General features: G+C 42.3%; 1 protein-coding gene across 2 annotated transcripts in view; it reads right to left on the bottom strand.

Annotated features, from left to right (window-relative positions):
- Positions 1-21,524, bottom strand: part of LOC113047422 (zinc finger protein 721-like) — a 153,083-nt gene that overhangs the window by 86,734 nt on the left and 44,825 nt on the right. Inside the window, exon 1 of one of the 2 annotated variants that reach the window (XR_003276249.1) lies at positions 8,625-9,122. Coding sequence is in view for 1 of the 2 variants with exons in the window: in XM_026208768.1 (XP_026064553.1) it covers positions 19,933-19,945 (13 nt within the window). In the remaining variant the exon portion in view is untranslated. Of the gene's footprint in view, positions 1-8,624; positions 9,123-19,932; positions 19,946-21,524 lie in introns of those variants that run through there. The other variant, XM_026208768.1, reaches the window with a different exon arrangement.

Below are 21,524 nucleotides of genomic sequence, written 5' to 3'. Positions count from 1 at the left end.
TATTAATATGTTTTATATATATACACATAGGTCCTTTTTATTCCGGTCTCTATAGAAATATGAACTTTTGTCATATAGCTCCGGTTGACTCCTCACTGACAACATCAGTCGTTCCTCCTTGTTGAATGAGTGGAGAAGGGTATTCCTGCACAACCCGAGGCTGCAGGAACATACTGTTGAATGAGTGACTCCTAGCAGGCTCCTGATTGGTTAACGCAGCGCGAATTGACGCCAAAGTTCAAATTTTTCAACTCGGGCGGCAGACGCGAATTCGCGTCAAACGCTAAATGCACAAAAAGCACCATTCGCGCTTAACGCGCGTTTCGCGCAATTCGCGCGTCAATTCGCGTCATTCGCGCGAACTAGACACGCGAATTAGGCAAATTCGCGTCTTCCGCGCCGCGCTTAACGCCCCATTCGCGCAGCAAGACCTCCAGACGCGCGTAAACGCGCCTTTGCATTGGCTCAACATTGAAATCATTCGCGCCAGACGCTCTATTCGCATTTGGTGTGAACACAGCATAAGGCTGATGTGAGTGCAGGTACATTTCAGCCCAGTAACATGAAAACACACGGTTCCTCACAGTCAAAATAGCAGACCGAATTCAATTCAGCTGAAGGGGTCTGTTTTTTTTGGGGGGGGGGGGGGGTAGTTATGTATAGCTTGTGGGGGTCGAGATAAAGGTGTCAATCTCTTGGTCTTTCATATGGACAGTGTCTTATGAGGGTTTCAAACTTGCTGAGCAGGTTTAGATAGGACTCGTCGTATTGTTTATACACTAAAAATGTGATCAAGAGGGCGCCTCCCTGTCATTAATGCGCATTAATAGTTTTTGCACAAACACTGAATATGAATATTAATTCACATTTTGCATTTGCATTACAACGTAAATTATTCTTTACATGCAATTATTCAAAATAAAACCAACCAGAATTGTAATGAAGATAAAACAAATAAGAAATATAGCTGCAAGCAGCAATTACGGGGCCAAGCAGAAAGTTGAGGAGCTAAGCATGGCATGGAGGATCACACCAAATTCAACAATGAGCAATTACAGCAATTTTACGATGATTGTAATTGAAATGGCTGAAAAATCATAAATACAACCACTAGTCATATGATTAAATGGCTTACCACTTTTAAACAACAGGGGATGCTGTAATCAAATCATTTTGGTGTGTTCTGTGTTAGGTGACAATGGCACTCACAAAAGCCCCTTTCACACTGCCATTCCGGCAAATACAGGGGTAAAGTGTTCCTGTAATTGTTCCCTGGTCGCTAGATTTGGCACTTTCACACTGCCAGTGATGACCCGGTAAATGTGCGTGCTTTCACACACAACCCTTGAAGATCCCGTAATGACACGTGACATCAGCGCGTGACGTGTAATGCACGAGTCGACAACGCTTGGCACGTTATACTTTAACTGAAGCAAGCAAATGATCTCTGAGTCAGCTTCCTTCAAAACAGCCGGTAAAAGAGTCGCACGATCACTTCGATACGGAATTAGATCTGGCTTTTGTTCACACAGCGCTCGTTCCGGATCGATTACCGCAATGTTACTATGTCCCCGACCCGGGTTCGATTCGGTAATCAATTCCGGGACGTGGTTGCTTTCACACAGAAGGCGACCCGGCAATGTTACGGGAATATTGCGGGTCCGACGTGCAGTGTGAAAGGGGCTAAAGTCTGTTGTCAATATGCCAAAGCATTGCAGAGATACAGCCTCAAGTGTCATTTTGGCATAATGCCTCAGATTCATCCCTGTGGTATGCAAAAATGGTTTTGGCTATCGACACAAAATACATAACATTTTGTCAGGACAGTCTGAAGATCATGTGACTCGATTTTGGTTAAAATTTGACTAACGGTTGATGAGGAGATAAAAAAAATAGGTTTTCAACATAAATCAAAATGGTGGAAAGGAAGTTCAGCTTACTCTGGTATATTTGGTATCTATTTTGTCGGCATAAACCAGGGAATATTTTGAGTCCATTTATTTGCAATAGGCTGATGCAATAAAAAGTTATTAGCATTTTTATAAATGTAATTATTAATGGTTAATAAATGGTTTATTATTCTTGATCAATAGGTGGCGCTGTTACCAAATTGATGTGGCATGGTCAGTGTGAGGTGACATTGACACATACAAAGTTTGTCTCACATGCATTTTTGCGTGCTTTTTGTAGAATCCATTTATGTGTCATTTGAGAACTGTCAGACGTCTAAAATTGAATACCTTAACTTTTTGCGGTCGTGGTGTGAAGATGATGTGAGCCAACTTTTGTGAAAATCGGATTAACCGTCTAGGACGAGTTCGAAAAAGTAGTTATTTCGAACAATGGAAATTAGCGAAATTAATTATTTAATAATGAAAATTGAAAATTAATTTTGCGCTAGAGAGTTGGAGTTAGAGACTTCAAATTTGCTTGGTTAATGTTGAGACTGTCCTCTATCAGTGTGCCAAAGTTCACAACTTTCCCGCAAACGGTTATATGGGCTGCCATAGACTGCGGAAGAAGAAGAACACCAATGATTTCAATAGGTGCCTCGCACCTTCTGTGCTTGGCCCCTAATAATAAGATCGGGAACGAAAACAATAGGTTCCTTGCACCTTTTGGGCATGGCCCCTAATAAATGCTGCACATTGCACTCAACATCAAACACGCCACGCAAATCTTGCACTGATATTTTACACACCTGCATTTAGACCCAACAAACATGTTTTTTTTTTTGTTTTTTTTTTTGCAATTTCTCTGGAATCGATTCTGAACTTAGATTTTAACAGCAGATGGCTGTTTTTTCTAACTTAAGAAAAAAAGATTTTAACAGCAGATGGCTGTTTTTTCTAACTTAAGAAAAAAAGATTTTAACAGCAGATGGCTGTTTTTTCTAACTTAAGAAAAAAAGATCAGAATATTTTGTATTCCCCAAAAAATTCTTCTTAAGAATGTTCTTATCTTTTTTCTTAAGATTGTTCTTAAGACAAAACCTAAGAAGAATTCAAATTCTTGAAAAGAATCTTCTTAAAAATCATTGTAAATAACTTCTTAAATTTAGAACAGCCGCAGGCTTGTCTTAAATCCCAAACAATAATAATTTATTGGGTTATTTCAAATGAATTATTATATTTAAGCATGACAACAACAGCTACATATAATAATATGAGAGGAGGACTAGGGATGTGCACGTGTTTTCTGAAGGGACAGTGATGACATAAGGGTTAATGTAAACATGATCGCTCATGTTTATCCTGTGTATGACGCTGCTTTTTGCTGACTTCAAAACTCGTTATCAACTCTAAAACGAGTTAAATAGAGAGCTTTAACTGAACTCGTTAATTTGAGTTTATTAATTCATAATCTTTGGCAGTATTCAGCGTATATGAATGCACAGGACACATTTGCTGTAGAAGCGCGGACTCAAATACCGGAAGCGTTCACTCAGATGAGAGTGCAAAAACAGCACAAAATGAATGAAATGTATCGCTGCAGCTTGAGACAAGCTATTTTAGAAGTAACTGTTCAAAAACAGGCCGGAATCGAAAATTTACACCGGTTTTCAGTATGAACTGGTTTACCGCCCAGCACTATTTATAATAATTATTTATATAAAATTTGTGTTTCAGGGCAATTGGTGAAGACAGAGAGATGTTGTGATGACAGGACAGTTCCTCATTTCACACCAGTCTCTGCTGTATATGGATGCCTGTCCACTAGCACTAGAATTCAACATTTTTTTAATTTGTGATTTTTCAAGGACACCCACGGAATTGCTCCAGATTTTAAGGGTTAAAATTATTGTGGGTGGGAGTATAATGAACATAATATGATTGTTTTGAGTGACTGCATTATTTTTTTTTTTAATGGTCCCCTTTTTTAATAATACATTTGTTTAATCATACAGCACAATATAGGACTAAGTTACACCAGATCCGGAAAAAAATACATAGGATGCATGTATAAGACACATTTTACTATTAATTTCAGAAATCATGTAAATACTGCTAAATAAAACAAACGTTAAGAAACTTAAAACTACAAACGCTGTAAATATTTTTTTTGCTCATTTTAATGCCATTTAAAACAGATCAAAATAAAAATATTTAGACCTATGATTGAAATAAACAAATTCTAGCGCCATTAGTTACAAGCAGTATATCTTTTGTTAAGTAAAGAAAATAAACAAAATGCACTTGCTATCTCCGTTTCTGTGAACCTCATCCTGAAATGTAAAAAACACAGTGGTATAGGGGTGTAAGAATATAAACACATGGGAGTATCGCAATATTTTATTGGGCGATACTCTAATGATTCTGAAAAACTAAAAAAAAAAAAAAACTAAAAAAAAAAAAAAAAAATCATACAAGATTCATAGGGTTGGGTACCGAAACCCGGTACCAATATGGCACCAGTACCTATGGAACCGGTATGCACCGAACCGAATCAGCGAGCAAATTTCGGTGCCTCATTTCGGTGCCTACTAAATGCCTGAGAGATCGATTTAAATATTTGTCCTGATTTTCTTAAATGTACACACGAAGCATGGGCAATGCTATGCTTTTTTAGCAGGGCTTCATAAACTGTACACAAATTCATGATCGCCTCAGAGTCAGACCGCTTAAATGTTATATGAAAACAGCAGCAGACCTGTCTCCTCGTCTTTCAGCACTCTTTTATCAGCAGATTGCGGCAGAGCAGCGCGAGCGGACTCAAACACAAACAGAGGACACAAGGTGTGTGTTTATCGATAGATTGTTAGAGTATCTGTATCTGTGCAGTTCTTTGTCATAAATACAGTTTACAAAAGAGGGAGCAATCTCTATTCACCATTCATCACACCACAGCCGTTTCCTCCAGCGAAAATCTAGCCCTTAACACATATGAACCACATATACCATATTTTCCGGACTATAAGTCGCACTTTTTTTCATAATTTGGCTGGTCCTGCGACTTATAGTCAGGTACGACTTATTTGTGAAAATTAATTTGACAAGAACCGAGAGAAATTAACCAAGAGAAATGAACCAATAGAAAACATTACCGTCTCCAGCTACGAGAGGGTGCTCTATGCTGCTCAGTGCTCCTTTAGTCTACACTAGGCAGCATAGAGCGGCCTCTCGTGGCTGTAGACGGTAATGTTTTCTCTTGGTTCTTGGTTCTAAATAAATGCAACTTATAGTCCAGTGCAACTTAAATACGTTTTTTTCCTCATCATGACGTATTTTTGGACTGATGCGACTTATACTCAGGTGCGACCTATAGTCAGAAAAATACGGTACTTTTATTACACTTATTGAAATATACTTAATCTAATTATACGTACTGTATACAGTACACACTACTGTCCAAAAGTCATAGTCTTAGGCTGTCTGTTGTCAGACTGCATGTGCATTCAACAATCTTACTACATTATTATTAAAATTAATGGCAAAATGAATATTTGGAAATATAATCTGATATTTCCTACTGGCATACTACAGCAAAATATATAAATAACTGGCTTAAAACCCTTTTTTGGGGTGAAAATACTAATATGACTAAGACTGTAGGCTACTTTACAAATGACATTGTTGCTACTTTATAAAGAATGAGCATACAGTCATTCACTGAACTGATTACAGACAGTGACAGACAGCACTCATTTTAACTAATTTTAGAGGTGTTTTATGCAGTTGGTGCAGTGCTTGTGTAGTGGTTTTCGACGGCGGTAAAGTTATAAATCCATGCCCTTTACGTTGCACAAGGCTTAATTTCTAGGGGGAAAATTAACAATGAACCATTTAAATTAAATAAACGATTTAACTACGTGACATTATAATGTAAAACCAATAATAAAATATTCATAAAAACATCCGTTATTGCACTAAGTTCAGTTTTTTTAATTACCGTTTTATTGTACAACTTTTTATGCATTAATATAAATACATTAAAGGACAACATCGTTTGATCAAACCAACTGTAAAATATACAGAATATTATTCAGTATAATGCACAAGGCATTGTTTTTCAGATGATGCCTTTGTTGTTTTTATGTAAATTATTGAATCAACAGTTTTATATAATATCCTCACTTCAATTAAACTGACACAGTTTGAGATAAATGTATCAAACCAACTGTATTATATTCTTTATAATGCACAAGACATGTTTTTTTAGATTATGCTTTTATTGTTTGTATATTGTTTATATTTTATTAAAGGATACTGCAAGCACTTTAATTTATCCCCCTTTATTCATACTGCACAAGACGTGGTTCAATAGGGCTTTGGCGCCAAGTTGCATTCTGGGGCTTGGCGGCCATGTTGCTAGTCTCATAGAGAAAGAAAAAAAGATGTTAAAATCGCGAAAATGTTGTGGGATTTATAGGGATACGCTAAATATGGATGCCAGGGACCGGTATGTGGACAAAATCGACACTATTAACGGTTTGGATTCATATGAAATTTCCAACAAATAGTGGAGTACAGACGGAGACTTGTTGCCGCATTTTCGCAAAATAGATATCTTCGGCAACCTTGTTTGTTTTGTGAGCGCCTACACTTCAGAATAGTTCCGAAAGCTACAAGTCATTGAATACTTATGTACAGTTCACAAATGGATGGGTATTTTCCTGTAAAATATCCCGTTAGCCCCTCCATCAGACCTGTCAAGTCTCCGTGTTGTTGTCCTGTTGCTACTCCTTGCCCTTCCAGCGAAACAGCTGTTTTCAAAGCATCATTTTGCTTACTTGAAAGCAACCTTAGAGTAATGTTGGGCTTTTTAAGATAGCGTGGTTCTTGTGAGAGCATAATTTCACGCCAATCTGTAACTAAAGTCACGTTAGACCAAGCTTCACAAATCGCTTAACGTTAGTTAATGCAGCAGTTTTGTAGTTCCAATTTTTTATGTCAGCAGAGGGATAGCAACAAAAAGATGAATGTTGAAATTTCCCGTATTTTGGATGAGTAACCCAAGAAATTTCCCATACTTTCAATGTTGACTTAAGCTATATAAATGAATATTCAGATCTCCGTGGTCGCGCCTCCAAGCAGGAAAGTGGTGTAAAGTTAATCCATTCTCATTTAATTTTCCCCATGGCGATTATATGTTGTGCTATTACACCCCACAATACAGCAATGGTTTACCATGGTTGAAATAGATTTTTAATTAATCAAATTAAGACACACGGATGAGAGGGAGTATGTCTAAACACTGCGCAGTAGCCCGAGTAGCAGTAAAGGAGGCTACCAATGTGGCGGCCACGCCAAGTAATGACATCACGAAACCCAAGCCCTATTACATTGAATGTTACAAAATAGTCAAAGGAAATTTATATGAAAGACATAAAGGAGGAACTTCGCCTATTAAAGGGGGGGGGTGAAATGCTATTTCATGCATACTGAGTTTTTTACACTGTTAAAGAGTTGGATTCCCATGCTAAACATGGACAAAGTTAAAAAAATTAAGTTGTACGTTTGAAGGAGTATTTTTGTTCCAAAAAAACCTCTTCCGGTTTGTCACAAGTTTCGGAAAGTTTTTTTCAAGTATGGCTCTGTGTGACGTTAGATGGAGCGGAATTTCCTTATATGGCTCCTAAGGGCGCGTCTGCCGGAAGAGCGCGCGCTCCCGTATAGCAAAGCACTGAGAGGCTGAGCACAGCCTGATCAGAGCCAGAGCGTCGCGAAAAGTCACAAAAGACATGTGTTTTTGGTTGCCAGGGCAAGACAACCCTGCACAGATTACCAAAAGAGAGACAGCATTAAGGGACCAGTGGATGGAGTTTATTTTTACAGAGCATCAACGGAGTTGTGCAAGTGTTTTTGTTTGTTCCCTGCATTTCGGATTGCACATCATTTATTTCTTAAGGATGATGCAGTCCCAACGAAAAAGGGTCACGATCGTGTGTTGGAACCGCAGGCGGTGAGTAAAACTGCTTCAAATATCTCTGTGTTGTTAACTTAGCTATCAGCGGATAAGCACATCAAGTAAACAACATGCGATGTTGTCATCAAACTGCACTTTCCACATGTACAGCTAAAAAAAAAAAGAAAAAAAAAGACGACATAAAGTGGAACTTAGTCAATTTCCAAAACCGCTAAGCAAATATATACAGTTTCAGTACATACCACATAGCATACCCCCTTTGCTGATGCTGCTCTTGTTAAATTTCAGCCTCTGGATCTGTGTCACAGCTTCCACATGCTCTCAACTCAAAAGCCTACTGGCGCTCGTGATTCTTTAGCTCCGCCCACACGTCACGCCTCTAGGCGCTCGTGTTTTTCCGGGAAAAATCGGTACAGACTATCTTTCTCTTAGAAATATAATAAAAATAAAGACTTTTTGGAGTTATGAAGGATGTAGTACTACTCTATAGGTACTCAAGATTAACAGGATATTGAGTGAAAACGAGCATTTCACCCCCCCTTTAATAAAAACCCATGGGTAAGTCTTGAGTGCAGCAGTCTACACCTAGACTTTATATAAAAACACCCACAAATGTCTCCACAGAAATTCTCCAGGGCCCCAAAACACCCGATAAGTAAAACTTTGTAAGCCTAATGTAACGTTACCACAGTCATTAAAGATGAATGAAGAACAACAAAATAATAATAAAAAAGTAAAATAAATAAGAAAACACCAACCTCCTTGTTCTTCTTGTTTTAATCTCCAGGTTTCTGATTCCTCTTTTTTTATTCTCCAGGCTTCTGATTCCTCTTTTTTTATTCTCCAGGTTTCTGGTTCCTCTTGTTTTATTCTCCAGGTTTCTGGTTCCTCTTGTTTTATTCTGCATGTTTCTGGTTCTTCTTGTTTTATTCTCCAGGCTTCTGGTTCCTCGTGTTTTATTCTCCATGTTTCTTGTTCCTCTTGTTTTGTTCTCCAGGTTAATGGTTCACTCGTGTTCTCTTCTCTCTCTTCTTTAATAAACATAATTTTCACAGCAGCAGATCTCAGTTCAGATGATAAACTCCTCCAGATATTCCTGCTCGCTTCAAAACTCACGGATGTGAGGATGTTATAGGTATTTACTGAACTGATTCAAAATCTGTATTTTTTGTCTCTTAGAAACATGTCTAACAGTTTGTATTAAGGCAGCACACCGACATAACAACAACAGAGAGCGTTGAAACTGAACTTCTTCCTATGAGGTGTAATGATGTTTTCAAACAAACGTGTGTGTTTAGCGCCTCCCGCTGGACTGGAGCGAAGCGACGAGAGGAAGAAAGACCAGAACGGTGAAGTGTTTTTTTTTTTTTTTTTTTTTTTTTTTACATTACATTACAACCACAATTATTCAGATTTGGTTGAGCATAACCAAACTTATAACAATAAACAAACATAAAAAAAAAAACAAGAAAACAATACTACAAAATGGGCTTTTAAATTAAATTATATAATTCCAACATAGAGGACAGCTTAAGGGCTTTTTTATTCTTAACAAATTTTAAGGATTTATATAAAAGTTTTAGCGCCTTACACCAATGAATAAAGTTGGGTTTCGATTTAAACCATCTGCATTTGTGAATAAAAAACCTCCCAAAACATATCAGAGAATTGAGAACAAATTCAAAATCTTTGTTTTCATAAAAAATACCAAACCTAACTACCTTCACATTGAATGGTTGTAATTCTACATCTTTGGAACATAACAAGTTTTTCATCTCACTCCAACAGAAGTGAACTGAATCACACCAAAAAAAAAAAAAAAACATGCTCTAAAGTTTCAATACTTGTTTCACAAAAAAACACAATTATGTGCATCAAAATTAAATTTTAACCTTAAAAATTCTTTGGAAGGGTAAATCTAATTTATAATCTTGAAGCACACATAGATACAGACGGTTGGTCTGGGAACGCCCCCGTCACGTGATGTGAATTTAGCCCGTGGGGGAAAACATTGCCTTGGCGACAATTGAAATAAATGGGACAATCACGCCAATCATGCCATTGCTGTGTCGTTTTCTGTACCTCCAATAAACTAACAAATTATGAATTGAAGTTCTACATCCTTCCTAATAAACACACAGAGCCGGAAAGGATTACAAAATGGCTACAAGCAATAAGTTGTGAGGATGATCAAGGGAAGATGTGGAATCCCAAGACTAAGCATGTGTGTGTGTGCAGTTGGCAGGCAGGCCATATTAACATCGTGTTCATTATTAACGTTATCAAAACTGTAAGGTTGTCTCAGAAAGTGGAATGCATTTAGCCTTATCATTCTACCTTAAGAAAAACTATGTAACATTAGCCTAGTGTCGAACATAAACTTAAACATAAACATAAATTCACCCCGTCTGTGTTTGCGACACGATTGAATCGCGGAATCCAGTCAAAAATAGAGCTTGCTGTTTAAAGCAGAACGTCACGGGATTTGGCAATTTTTTAATGAATAGATCTATATTTGAGCTGTAAAATGAATCAAATGTCGATATGGACTAGTGTATATGAATATTAAAGTTAAAAGAGACTACAATTGTTCTACGTGTCTCTGGGAATGAGTGCTCAATATGTGAATTTTGCCATTCAGATACACATCGTGGCCTAATGGTTAGAGGGTTGGATTCCCAATCGAAGGGTTGTGGGTTCTAGTCTGGTCTAGTCTAGTAATGCTTGCAGTGTTTTCCCCCACGCCGACTCTGCCCTCGCCACGCCCCCAGCTATGACTAGATGCCGACTGTATCTATTGAAGAAGGGTTCCCTCTCGAGGCGGTAACTCAACATTACGTCAGCTAAAACGTATATGGGAACTCTTCCCTTCTCCACTTACACTGAAATCTTATTGGTTAACACCAGCAGAAAATTACGTCAGAATCTCTTTCTTCACGCTAGAAGTCTTATCTAAGTCATCGTGGAAGTTGCAATAGAGGACTACTCACCCTGTTTTTCCTCTCCGCATCCGATGGCTGCTAATGCTAGAGTCGGACCTTCACCAGTTCTGTGTGACCTGCCTGGGTTTCTCACACGGACCACACGTGCACCCACTGTGCCGAGCTGCCAGTGCGAGCCCTCAGAGCCAGAGTGGCTCGGAAAACAGTGGGAATGAGGCCCACTGCCGCCAGCGAGCCGCTGGTGGGCCCTCCCCCACCCGAAGGCGTGGTGGACGATAGCTTCAGCCCCGCGAACTTCATCCTCTTTGGAACTGGCGAGGAAAAGGATTCCATGTTGCTTTCGACATAGGAAAAGGTTTGGAAAAAAGACCGCCCCAACCAAGAGGGCCTTGCAGACCTCCAGGAGGAGCTCATCAGGGTCTTTGGAAAGGCCGTCACGGAGCTGGGTCTCACTTACAGCACACCTGACAAGCCTGTGAAAGGTAACTGGACTCGTGGCTCCTCCAGTCGAGCTGCTACCAGACGGCATTGAGGCATGCAAGAGTTTGTGGTGAAGTCGTGGGCTGCACCCCAATCAGCGCGCACCCACTCTGCTACGCAGGCCATATTCACGCACGAGGACGGGGCGGAAACCCTCCCCCCATCGAGGAGACCATTACCGCACACCTGTGCCCGTCTCCCTCTGCATTTGGTTTGGACCACAGCCTGCCTTCCAAACCGTGCAGTTCACGGCCCTTAGACGAACAAAGCCTATACTTCTGAGGGAAGGCAGGTTCTGCTCTTCATTCCAGGGCAATACTCAAGGTGTTTCAGGCAGACGGCGGCACAGTAGCGCTGACGTCATCAGGGATCTGCGCGCGGCAACTGACCTTGCGCTGATGGCTACTATCGCTCTGCTCAGCCATTTCATGGGGCTCATGGTCGTCCTTACAGGCACCTATGGCTTACCCTAGCTGTCCTGGAAGATGCGGACCGTAGGATGCTCCTAAACATTCCAGTTGCTCCCTCCGGCCTCTTTGATGAAGTCATGGAGCTTTTCTCAGAGACGCGGAAAGCGCGCCAAGGCAATGAGCCACGTGATGCCCCGTCGCTCACTCCAGCCTTCATCTGCGGGGTTCTGCTCTTATGCACCTCGTCAGGCTCTAAGACTAGCTAAATAGCCCGCCGTGGCACCCCGCTCTAAACCGGATGCTCGTTTCGGTCGAAACCAGCAGTGGTAAGAGCCTGGGAGGAAACGTCAGGGTCAGTTGAGATCCCCGCGCCGCGAGAGAGCCAGCATGCCATCGAGCCGTGTCCCTGTCGGTGAAAGAGTGAGTGCGCAGGAGGCCCCGCCCCCAAGCGCCATGTTCAAATGCATCATGTCCCCCATTTCCTTCGGGCGATGATTGCTATGTGTGATTAAATGCTATTTGTGTGAGTTCCACAATAGAAGCATGTACACAATCAACAAAAGAGCTTTTCTTTTCTTACACTCAACACTGTGTCACTCGCCCTGTCTCATAGCAGCGCTGAGCCACAACCCATGATTATTATGGCCTCGCGAGGGCGCGAGAGAGCTAACACCACATAAACACGGTGTCACCCTCCATGTTCAGATGCATCATGTCCCCCATGTTTCTTCGGGCGACGATTGCTATGTCTGTTTAAATGCTGTTTGTGTGAGTTCCACAATAAAAGCATGTATACAATCAACAAAAGAGCTTTACTTCCTCTTACACTCATCACTGTGTCACTCGCCCTGTCTCAGAACAGTGCAGAGCCACAACCTATGATTATAATGGCCTCGTGAGGGAGCGAGAGTGCCAACACCACAAAACACATGCATCATTTCCCCCATGTCACTATGGGTGACGATTGCTCTATGTGTTTAAATGTTTGTGTGAGTAAAAATTTTATTATAGAAGCATCTATCAAAATTCTTGCACCCAACATTGTGTCACTCGCCCTGTCTCAAACAGCGCAGAGCCACGGGCCATGATTATATTGGCCTCTCAATGGCGCAAGACTGTCACACCATTACGCGACGCTGTAGAGGTAACGTGTCTGCGGTGTCATCTCATGGGCTGTAGGAGGACTATCCCGGGCGTTTGGTTGGAGTCACAGAGAAGGTGGCACATAAACCGTTTGGAATTGGAAAACGTTGTCCCTATCCCTGCAAGCCTTTCGGTCGAAATTGGAGTGGCAACATGTACTGATTCAAACCGACAACATGTCTGTGGTCTCGTACATAAATCGGCAGGGCGGCGTGCGCTCCAGAGCTCTATTAAAACAGGCGGGCGAGTTTCCTTTTGTGGGCGGACCGACACTTAATCTCCATAAGAGCGTCGCACATCCCCGGTACTTTGAACCGTGGAGTGAGCGTGCTTTCGAGGAACAGATTCCTCAAGGAGATGGAGGCTTCACCCAGGATCAGATCTAATGATGTGGGAGGGAGGAAGTGGATTGTTTGCCACAAGCGAGAACACACACTGTAAGACGTTCTTCTCGCTATCTCATTCCCCCCTGCCGGTGTAGTGTATTTTCGTCTTCCATGGATCAGAGGAATCACACTATCTCAGGGTTTTGTTTCCATAAGAAAGATTTTATTTTCAAGAGAAAATAAAACTGAGAAAGCTCTGCAGAACAGTCTGTTGAGCCTGTGTCGGTTCTCTATTTTATACAGTACTTCTGAAGGCGTGCCCATGTTCAATACATTTCATACATATGGTTCTGTTTATCAACTCTTTTACCTTTTATGGCTGTGTCTCTAGCTTGCTTTTATGATGTACAATTTATTTTAAGTGAAACGAGGAGGCCTAATCATATATTTTGTCTTATGTCAAAACAGGACATCCAACTTTACTATATGCTGTATTTTGGTAATGTCTGCACCAAGGAGGTCTCATCATATATTTTGTCTAATGTCCAAATAGAGTGTGCAGCTGCACCATCTACTATACCCCTGCACTCTCTTCACATTCCATTCTCACGCAGTCCTCTACATACAGTCAAATGCATGATTATAACAGTAGAGTAACTTGATACATAAATGGCTCTAGATTCACATTGATTATGCCTGATTAGTTTACATATTGACCAATAAAAATCTTCCACACTGGGAGATGCTCTGACATCGTGTTGGCCGGAAGATTCTGCCTGTGATGTGCAAAATCAGGGAGGAGAGAGCGTCAGTTATACTCGTGGCCCTGAACTGGCCGAATCAGCCCTGGTTCGCGGACCTGAGAGAGTTAGTGATGGCTCCCCCATGGCAAATCCCCCTCAGGCAGGACCTGCTGTCTCAAGCGATCGCCACAATATAGCACCCCAGCCCCAAGCTGTGGAACCTTCATGTGTGGCCGCTGCGGGGACCCTAATAAGCAGGACGCTCTGCACTCACAGGTGCTAAACACACTTAACAGAGACGTGAGGCACCATCAAACATTCGCTGCTACACGCAGAAGTGGGGAGTTTTCACAAAATGGTGCGATGACATTTATATTGACCCGGGGACCTGTTCCGTGTCAGATGTTTTGCGCTTTCTACAGCACAGTATGGATAGCGGGAGTTTGAAACCATCCACGCTGAAGGTCTATGTGACCGCTATTGCCGCTTTCGTTCCCCGGGTGACGGGCAAACGATCGAACGGTAAGCACGCACTGGTAATCAGTTTTCTCAGGGGAGCGAGGAGATTGTGCCCTACGTGCCACCGTGGGATTTAGCTCTAGTTTTGAGGAATCTATCTCTACCGTTCGAGCCATTAGCTTCGATTGCAGTTAAGGAGCTTCCCTGAAGACTGCCTTGCTTCTTTCTCTTGCCTCGGCGGAGCGCCTTGGAGACTTTCATGAGTTTTTGGTGAACGATATTGCATTGGTTTCGGGCCTGGCGACTGTAATGTCACTCTCCGGCCGAGACCGTCTTAGCTGACGTAATGTTGAGAGGCGGGAACGAGACATTAAGTTAGCCGGCGTGGTCGCTGTTTGATCAGCTGTGCTGATGTATGTAATTTCGCACCCATGCATTTTATTCTGCCTGCTGACCTGTCAGTATTTGCATGCTTCGCGCCAATTGGCCAGCTGTCCCCAACTGGCGTTAGCCAATAAGATTTCAGTGAAAGTGGAGAAGGGAAGAGTTCCCATATACGTCTTAGCTGACGGAATGTCTTGTTCCCGCCTCTCAGGGAACCGAGGTTACAATAGTAACCGGAGACGTTTTCCTGCACAATCAGAGGCAGCGGTTTTAGGACCCCGCCTATTGAGAATGAGGAGATGCGTCACGGTAGCTTGCTGTCATGTGACGGATTGAGCCCGCCCACCATTTTGGTAGGATACGCTATTGTTTGCCAGGGGCAACAGTGTAAGAGCGAGTCAGAGCTGGCGGCGTGTGATGGGGCACACCTGAAGGAAGTGGAGCCTCATTGCCGCTGCTGTTTAAAAGCCCAACGCGCCTCTCCTCAGGAGACCGGTCTCTTCCCGGTGCATGCACACTGGTGTCCTTGTGGGTCCAGGAAGGGTGCGTTGAGGGACTCCCGCGCCACCAAGACGTGAGCTGCCGGACCCGCGATCCGGAGGAGAACCGCACCCGTTTACACGGCCGACGGGCCAGGATGCCGGGCCGTCCATCCCCTACCAGCGCCGCGGCCAACGAGAGAGACGTGGCCGCTAGGAGAAGCCGCCGCCCCTCGCGCCCCGGACCTAGGAGGGGAGCGCGTGCGGCCGCCGGACTCCGCCCCTTGCCTGGACCCTTCCTCGATGAACACTGCCCGACCTACACAAACCCCGCAGCACAACGAGGACACCAGATTCCCTGTTATTTTGGACACTTTCCCCCTTTGGCCACTTTTATTCCCTGTGTTATTTTATGATTTCTGTTAATAAAAGCCTCTCCGAGGCCTGACGCCACGCCCACTGTGTCTGTCTTGTGCTCGTCGCGTGACACTGGCCCCAGTTTTCCTCCGTCCCAGTCTGGGTTCTCAGGAACGTTTGCAAGCGAGAGGGAGTGACCGCCCGGAGAGGAAGCCCCGCCCACTCCGACCGTTTGGAGCCTGGTTGAGGATGGTAGCACTCCCGTGTGGGCGGCGCCCTGATGACGGGGATGTCGCTTGGGAGTGGGAATGTGACGAGTCAGCTGCCTCCTCCCTGCTTGTCACCGGCACCCCGTCCTAAATCGTTGCCCTTCACCAGGCTCCCGACTGGAGTGGGTGTGTGAGAGGAGGGGCGCTGGACGAGTCAGGGCTGGCGGCATGTGATGGGGCACACCTGAAGGAAGACCGGTCTCTTCCCGGTGCACGCCCACTGTGTCTGTCTTGTGCTCCTCCCATGACAATACATATATATAATATAGAAATTAAGAAGAAATTGAGAAAAATGCGGCAAAAGAAAAGGGTCCTTACAGGGAGAAACTTACTACCAATGCCAAACAGAGGTATTTAGAGAAACTGGCTAATATTAAAAATGTCGACCCATACGAGCCGCCTGCAGCTGAATGGAACAAAGACCTAGACTCTTTACCACCTTGCACTTAGATGGAAATAGTTAATTACTTGGTTTTTGGCATCAGTTATTACACTATGCTAGAATTCAAAAGCCTGAAATCCTTGGAAAGTTACGAGACATTCTGCTGCGGCTAGGTGCACGACTTGGTCATCTACAAGCCCCCAAACTGTGAAAACACCGTTGTACTGGCAAAGGTAAGTTGCTTCACCTTTTGTCAAGTCAAGTCACTTTTAATTATATAGTGCTTTTTACAATCCAGATTGTATCAAAGCAGATTAATAATATAATAATAATAACAGTAAAATAACTAAGTTTGTTTCTGCTGTAACTTACAGCAGCTCTGGATCAAACAGTGATGGCATTCAGTTTAAATGAAATAGTGTCAATTGGGGGTGTAACAATATCGTGTCACAATATATCGCAATACAAAAATGCAACAATATATATCGTGGATAGTGACAATATGTAGCAGCTAGTGTGTATAGTTCACCCAAAATGAAAATTACTGTGTGAGAAAAAAAAATCAAGTTTACAGATTTAGTGTCAGTACTACATTAAACTACTATATCTATATGTTGCATATAATGTATAATAATGCAATGGGGGAATATTTGTGGGTCCTGCATGCAGTATGTCTGATGTTACCAGTAAAAAGTGGCCTACTGTACATTATTTTAAATATATTTAGTCAGTGACAGAGTGCAAGCATATTTGTCTAAAATAATTCTGTATTTTCAGCTTCAGAATCATGAATATCGTTATTCTGGTGTCTCTATTGTCCTGTGTGTTGGGTTTCCAGCACCAAGTCCAAGCCTATTCTTTTACACACACAATTTAATACCGAATCAACTTTTATCATATGTCTTGGAGTATCGCAATACTATCATATCGTGAGTTCAGTATCGTGATATGTAGGCTATTGAATCGTTTCATGAGGGTATCGTTACACCTCTAGTGTCAATGCAGGCAGATCAAAAAATATTGTTGAATATTAGGTGAATATTATTTTGTATGTTAATGAGTTTTATTTAATGTGGGTGTGTAATGTTGTAAGTTTGTGTGTTGGGGAATTGAGTGCATTAAGGGCGAGAGTGCAAGGCGTATATGTGATCCAGGCAAGGCTGCAGACAAATGGAAATGTGAAGTGTGTAACTTCAAAAAAATGTGACCTTTGTAATATATACCTCTTGTATTTAACAGGTCATGCATTCAAGGTGGCTCAGCGAGCCTCCTCTCACACCATGGGTCATCCTTACACCATCGGGACAAGTGTGTTCAGCCCACTGCATATGCATGGCTGGTGTAGCTGAGTCATGCACCCATGTTGGAGCCCTGCTCTTTATGGTTGATGCCTGTGTCCGGTTGAAGGAGAAGGCCACAGTCACTGATGAACCGGCCTACTGGATCCTGCCAAGCAGCATCAACAAAGTCCATCCAGAGGTTGGCCACAGCATCGACTTCACATCTGCTGCTGCCACACGCAGGTCTCTAAACAGACACATTGATGGTGAGACCCACACCAGTCCTGCATTGAGAACACGTGCGGCCAAAACAACAACAAAAAACACCCACACCAACACCGGAAGAGCTGGAAACATTCTACAGGGATCTCCATAACACAGGCACAAGATCATTTTGAGTGTGCTTCCAGAATACAGTGAGGAATTTCGAGACCCTGTTCTGCCCATCAGAAGCTTACAGTCTCTGGCAAATGTTCGTGGCACTAGCCTTGATAGGAGTGATCTGTCAGCGCTGCAGAAGCACTGCCAGGCCATAAGAAATATCGCTGATGTGTCAGAGGAACAGGCAGTGCAGATTGAGAAAAGGACTAGGGGACAGCACACCTCTTCACTTTGGTTTGCAGCACAGGCAAGCAGAATCATGGCCTCCTCAATGCACAGTGTCTATGCAACAGACATCAGCTCACCAGCTCTCTCCACCATAAAGAGTGTTTGTTACCCTACGCGCGGGCCAGGAACAGCCGCCACCAGTTGGGGTATCAAACAGGAGGAGACAGCGAGGCAGGCATACACCACCCACACAAAAGAACAGCACAGAAATCAACAATTGCAAACTTGTGGGTTTTTTGTCAACCCGGCCTTCCCACAAGTAGGAGCATCACCAGATGCCATTGTGAGTTGCACCTGTTGTGGAAAGGGCTGCATTGAAATAAAATGCCCAGCTAAGTACAAGGACTACACAGTCCTTGATGCATGTGCATCAGATGACCGCAATTTCTGCCTGCATGTAGTTGATGGTCAGGTGCACCTCAAGAAGAACCACCAGTACTACAGCCAGGTTTAGACTCAACTTTTTGTAACCAACAGTGCATACTGTAACTTTGTAGTGTGGACACTGAAGGACTGTGTAATTCTACGCATAACTCCAGACACCTTTTTTTGGAAGGCACAGCTTCAGAAGGCACAGAAGTTCTTCCTGAAGGTGACTCTCCCTGAACTCGTGGTGCAATATTTCACACTACCACCTACCTCCCAAGCATCGTTTGGCCCCAGTGTGCTACAGCAACAACAGCCACTGGAAGTGTGTGTAAAGACGCCAAGAAAGCAGCCTGCCAAAAAAGACAAAGCACCAAAGAGAACTAAGTCAGTGTGGTGTCTCTGTGCTGGACCAGAGAAAGGTCAAATGGTGGCATGTGACAATGAGAACTGTACAGTACAGTGGTATCACTTCCATTGTGTGGGGCTTGTGGACACCCCTTCTGCTGATACTCCTTGGTTTTGCCCTTCTTGTGCTGATTAATGTTTAATGCACATTACATTAATGCACTTTTTATTGTTTACATTTATGAACTTTTTATTGTGATTTATTTAGAGCATATTGTGAAAACATTAATACACTGTTCATTGTGAGTTCTCAATAAATACTGTTGTCATATAAAGGTGTTTAAAGAGTTTATTTCACATTTACAGTAATTTCATAGTAGATTAGATTACACTTTATTTTAAACAAAAAGTCTGCACTCAGAGAACACTTTTGCACATATTTACCAAGCCACATTATAAAGAGTGACAATCTTGTCCAACGCCATTATGTTTTCACCTTCACATTTGAGAAGCATGTTAACAGGTACAGTTGAGTGTAGGTATTTAAATTTGTTCCGCACAACACCGATCACCCTCTCCACATTAATCCTGAAATGTGCTATGGCCCTAGTCTCCACATCTTTTGCCTCCAGCTGTGCACGACCCCTTGTGAAAGTAGGTACCTTAACCTCAGCACACATCATACCCACATTTTCCCTGATATTAAATCCTCTATCTGCCAGCACAATGTCACCTGGCAACAGTTTGTTGAGGAAACCACTTTGCTCTGTTATGCGTTTGTCACTAGCGTGCCCACCCCACCCTTCGGATATGAAAGAAATTACACCCTGGGGTGTAATCACAATTAGATATTTCATGGTGTATGCATGTTTATACTGAGAAATAGTCTGTGCCCTTGCAAGTACATTTGAGGGTTTTTCAATAAAAACCTCAAAACAGTCCACTGGTGTGGCATACTGGTCAATAAACTTTCTCTGCTTGGCCAGTACACCAATGGAGACAGCCGTGAGTACATCACACTAAGAGTATGAGTAAACTCACACTAAGAGAGCTTCTTCAAACTACCTTGAGAAAGATAAGGCGTGAGACTGAGCAGAAGTGTCTGAAACATTAGATAGGTCGGAAGTCCCGTGTAGTACTTCACTCTGTTATCATCACCACTCAGAAAGTTCTCATTCATCTGGTACTCTTCAAACTCCTCCTTCAGCTTTCTGTTTTCCTCCAAAATACTGTTGATAACATCCCGTCTAGATGAGCAGAGTGCACATTCCTGTGCCGGGATGGTGGCTGCTCCTGGTGCTGGGTCCTGTGATTTACTTGTCGCAGAAATCTCACTTCATCTGTTTGCTTAACTTGACTGTGGCCTAACCGGAAAGATGGTTTACCTAAAACAGAATAACTTGATTATGAAAACTCATAAAATGAATCAATGCTTTAAGCTGGAAAAGTCATTATATTAAAACATCTTGCAGAAAAAAGGCTAAGGACATGAGGGAACAATGCATCTTTGTGATGTCCTCCAAAGTGGGGAAAGTTAGTGTAGAGAACCACTGTGTGGGGCAAACACATTACTGCGAGCTCATTTCACCGACAAGCAAGCATAATGTCATGAACAGAATCTCAACTAGTTTTGTTAAAAACAACAACACTGATGGTTGGCCATCAAGCATTTTCAAAGAAACAACAGTTTGGTAGATACAGTGCTAAGCATAAGTGAATAGACCCATGCTAAAGTTGACTAAAAAGAGGAATAAAAAAAATCATCTTTTGGAAATTGATCTAATTGCCTTAATTTAAAAAATCCAACCTTTAAGGACACCAATTTTCTTTGTGAATGAATAATGTATCGTAAATAAATAAAAGTTCTTCCTTAAAATACAGGGTGCATAAGTCTGGACAACCCATGTTAAATTCCCATTGAGACAGGCAGATTTTTAAAGGCCAGTTATTTTATGGATCCAGGATACTATGCATTCTGATAAAGTTCCCTTGGCTTTTGGAATTAAAATAGCCCCACATCATCACATACCCTTACTACCATACCTAGATATTGGCATGGTTTATTTCAATTTGCCTAATAGCTGGTTTGATTTGCATTGAGAGATGATCTTTTGGAAACTACCCCATGCCAATCTCTAGGTAGGGTGATTTTTCCTAATTTTTTTAATTAAAGCAATAAGATCAATTTTCAAAATCTTTTTAGTCAAATTTAGCATGGATGTATTCACTTATGCTTAGCACTGTATTTAGCTAGCAGGCTAGGCAACAACGTCAGGTGCACTTCGTGACTTTAAGAGCTGGCAACATAAACACATTTAAAGAATTTTTAGAGAACCTACCCGAATGAAAATGCAGAGAACACACTCTCATCGACTCGGAGATGTGGTCGAAAGTAATGTTCTTTCTTCTAATTGCTGCCACCCAAGAAATCCAAAGTCTCTTTGTCACATCAGAGACATGCTCTCCCTCATGCTTTTTCCATGTAGGGAAACGAAAAAACTATAACAAATGGTTCCTACGGTTTCCACAACAATCGTGTGAGACCCTGAAGCAGTTTTTTACACAGCAGTGTTTTCCAGGCATTCTAGAATAGTGCGACAACCTCCTCTACTACCAATGTAAACAATGAACTGTGCTGGCGGGTATCCTCCCAAAATGGCGGAAAGGGGAGGAGACGCGGT

The sequence above is a fragment of the Carassius auratus genome, chromosome 28 (genome assembly GCF_003368295.1).
Source record: "Carassius auratus strain Wakin chromosome 28, ASM336829v1, whole genome shotgun sequence".
Classification (NCBI taxonomy): Eukaryota; Metazoa; Chordata; class Actinopteri; order Cypriniformes; family Cyprinidae; genus Carassius; species Carassius auratus.
This window is presented reverse-complemented; position numbering and strand designations above follow the sequence as displayed.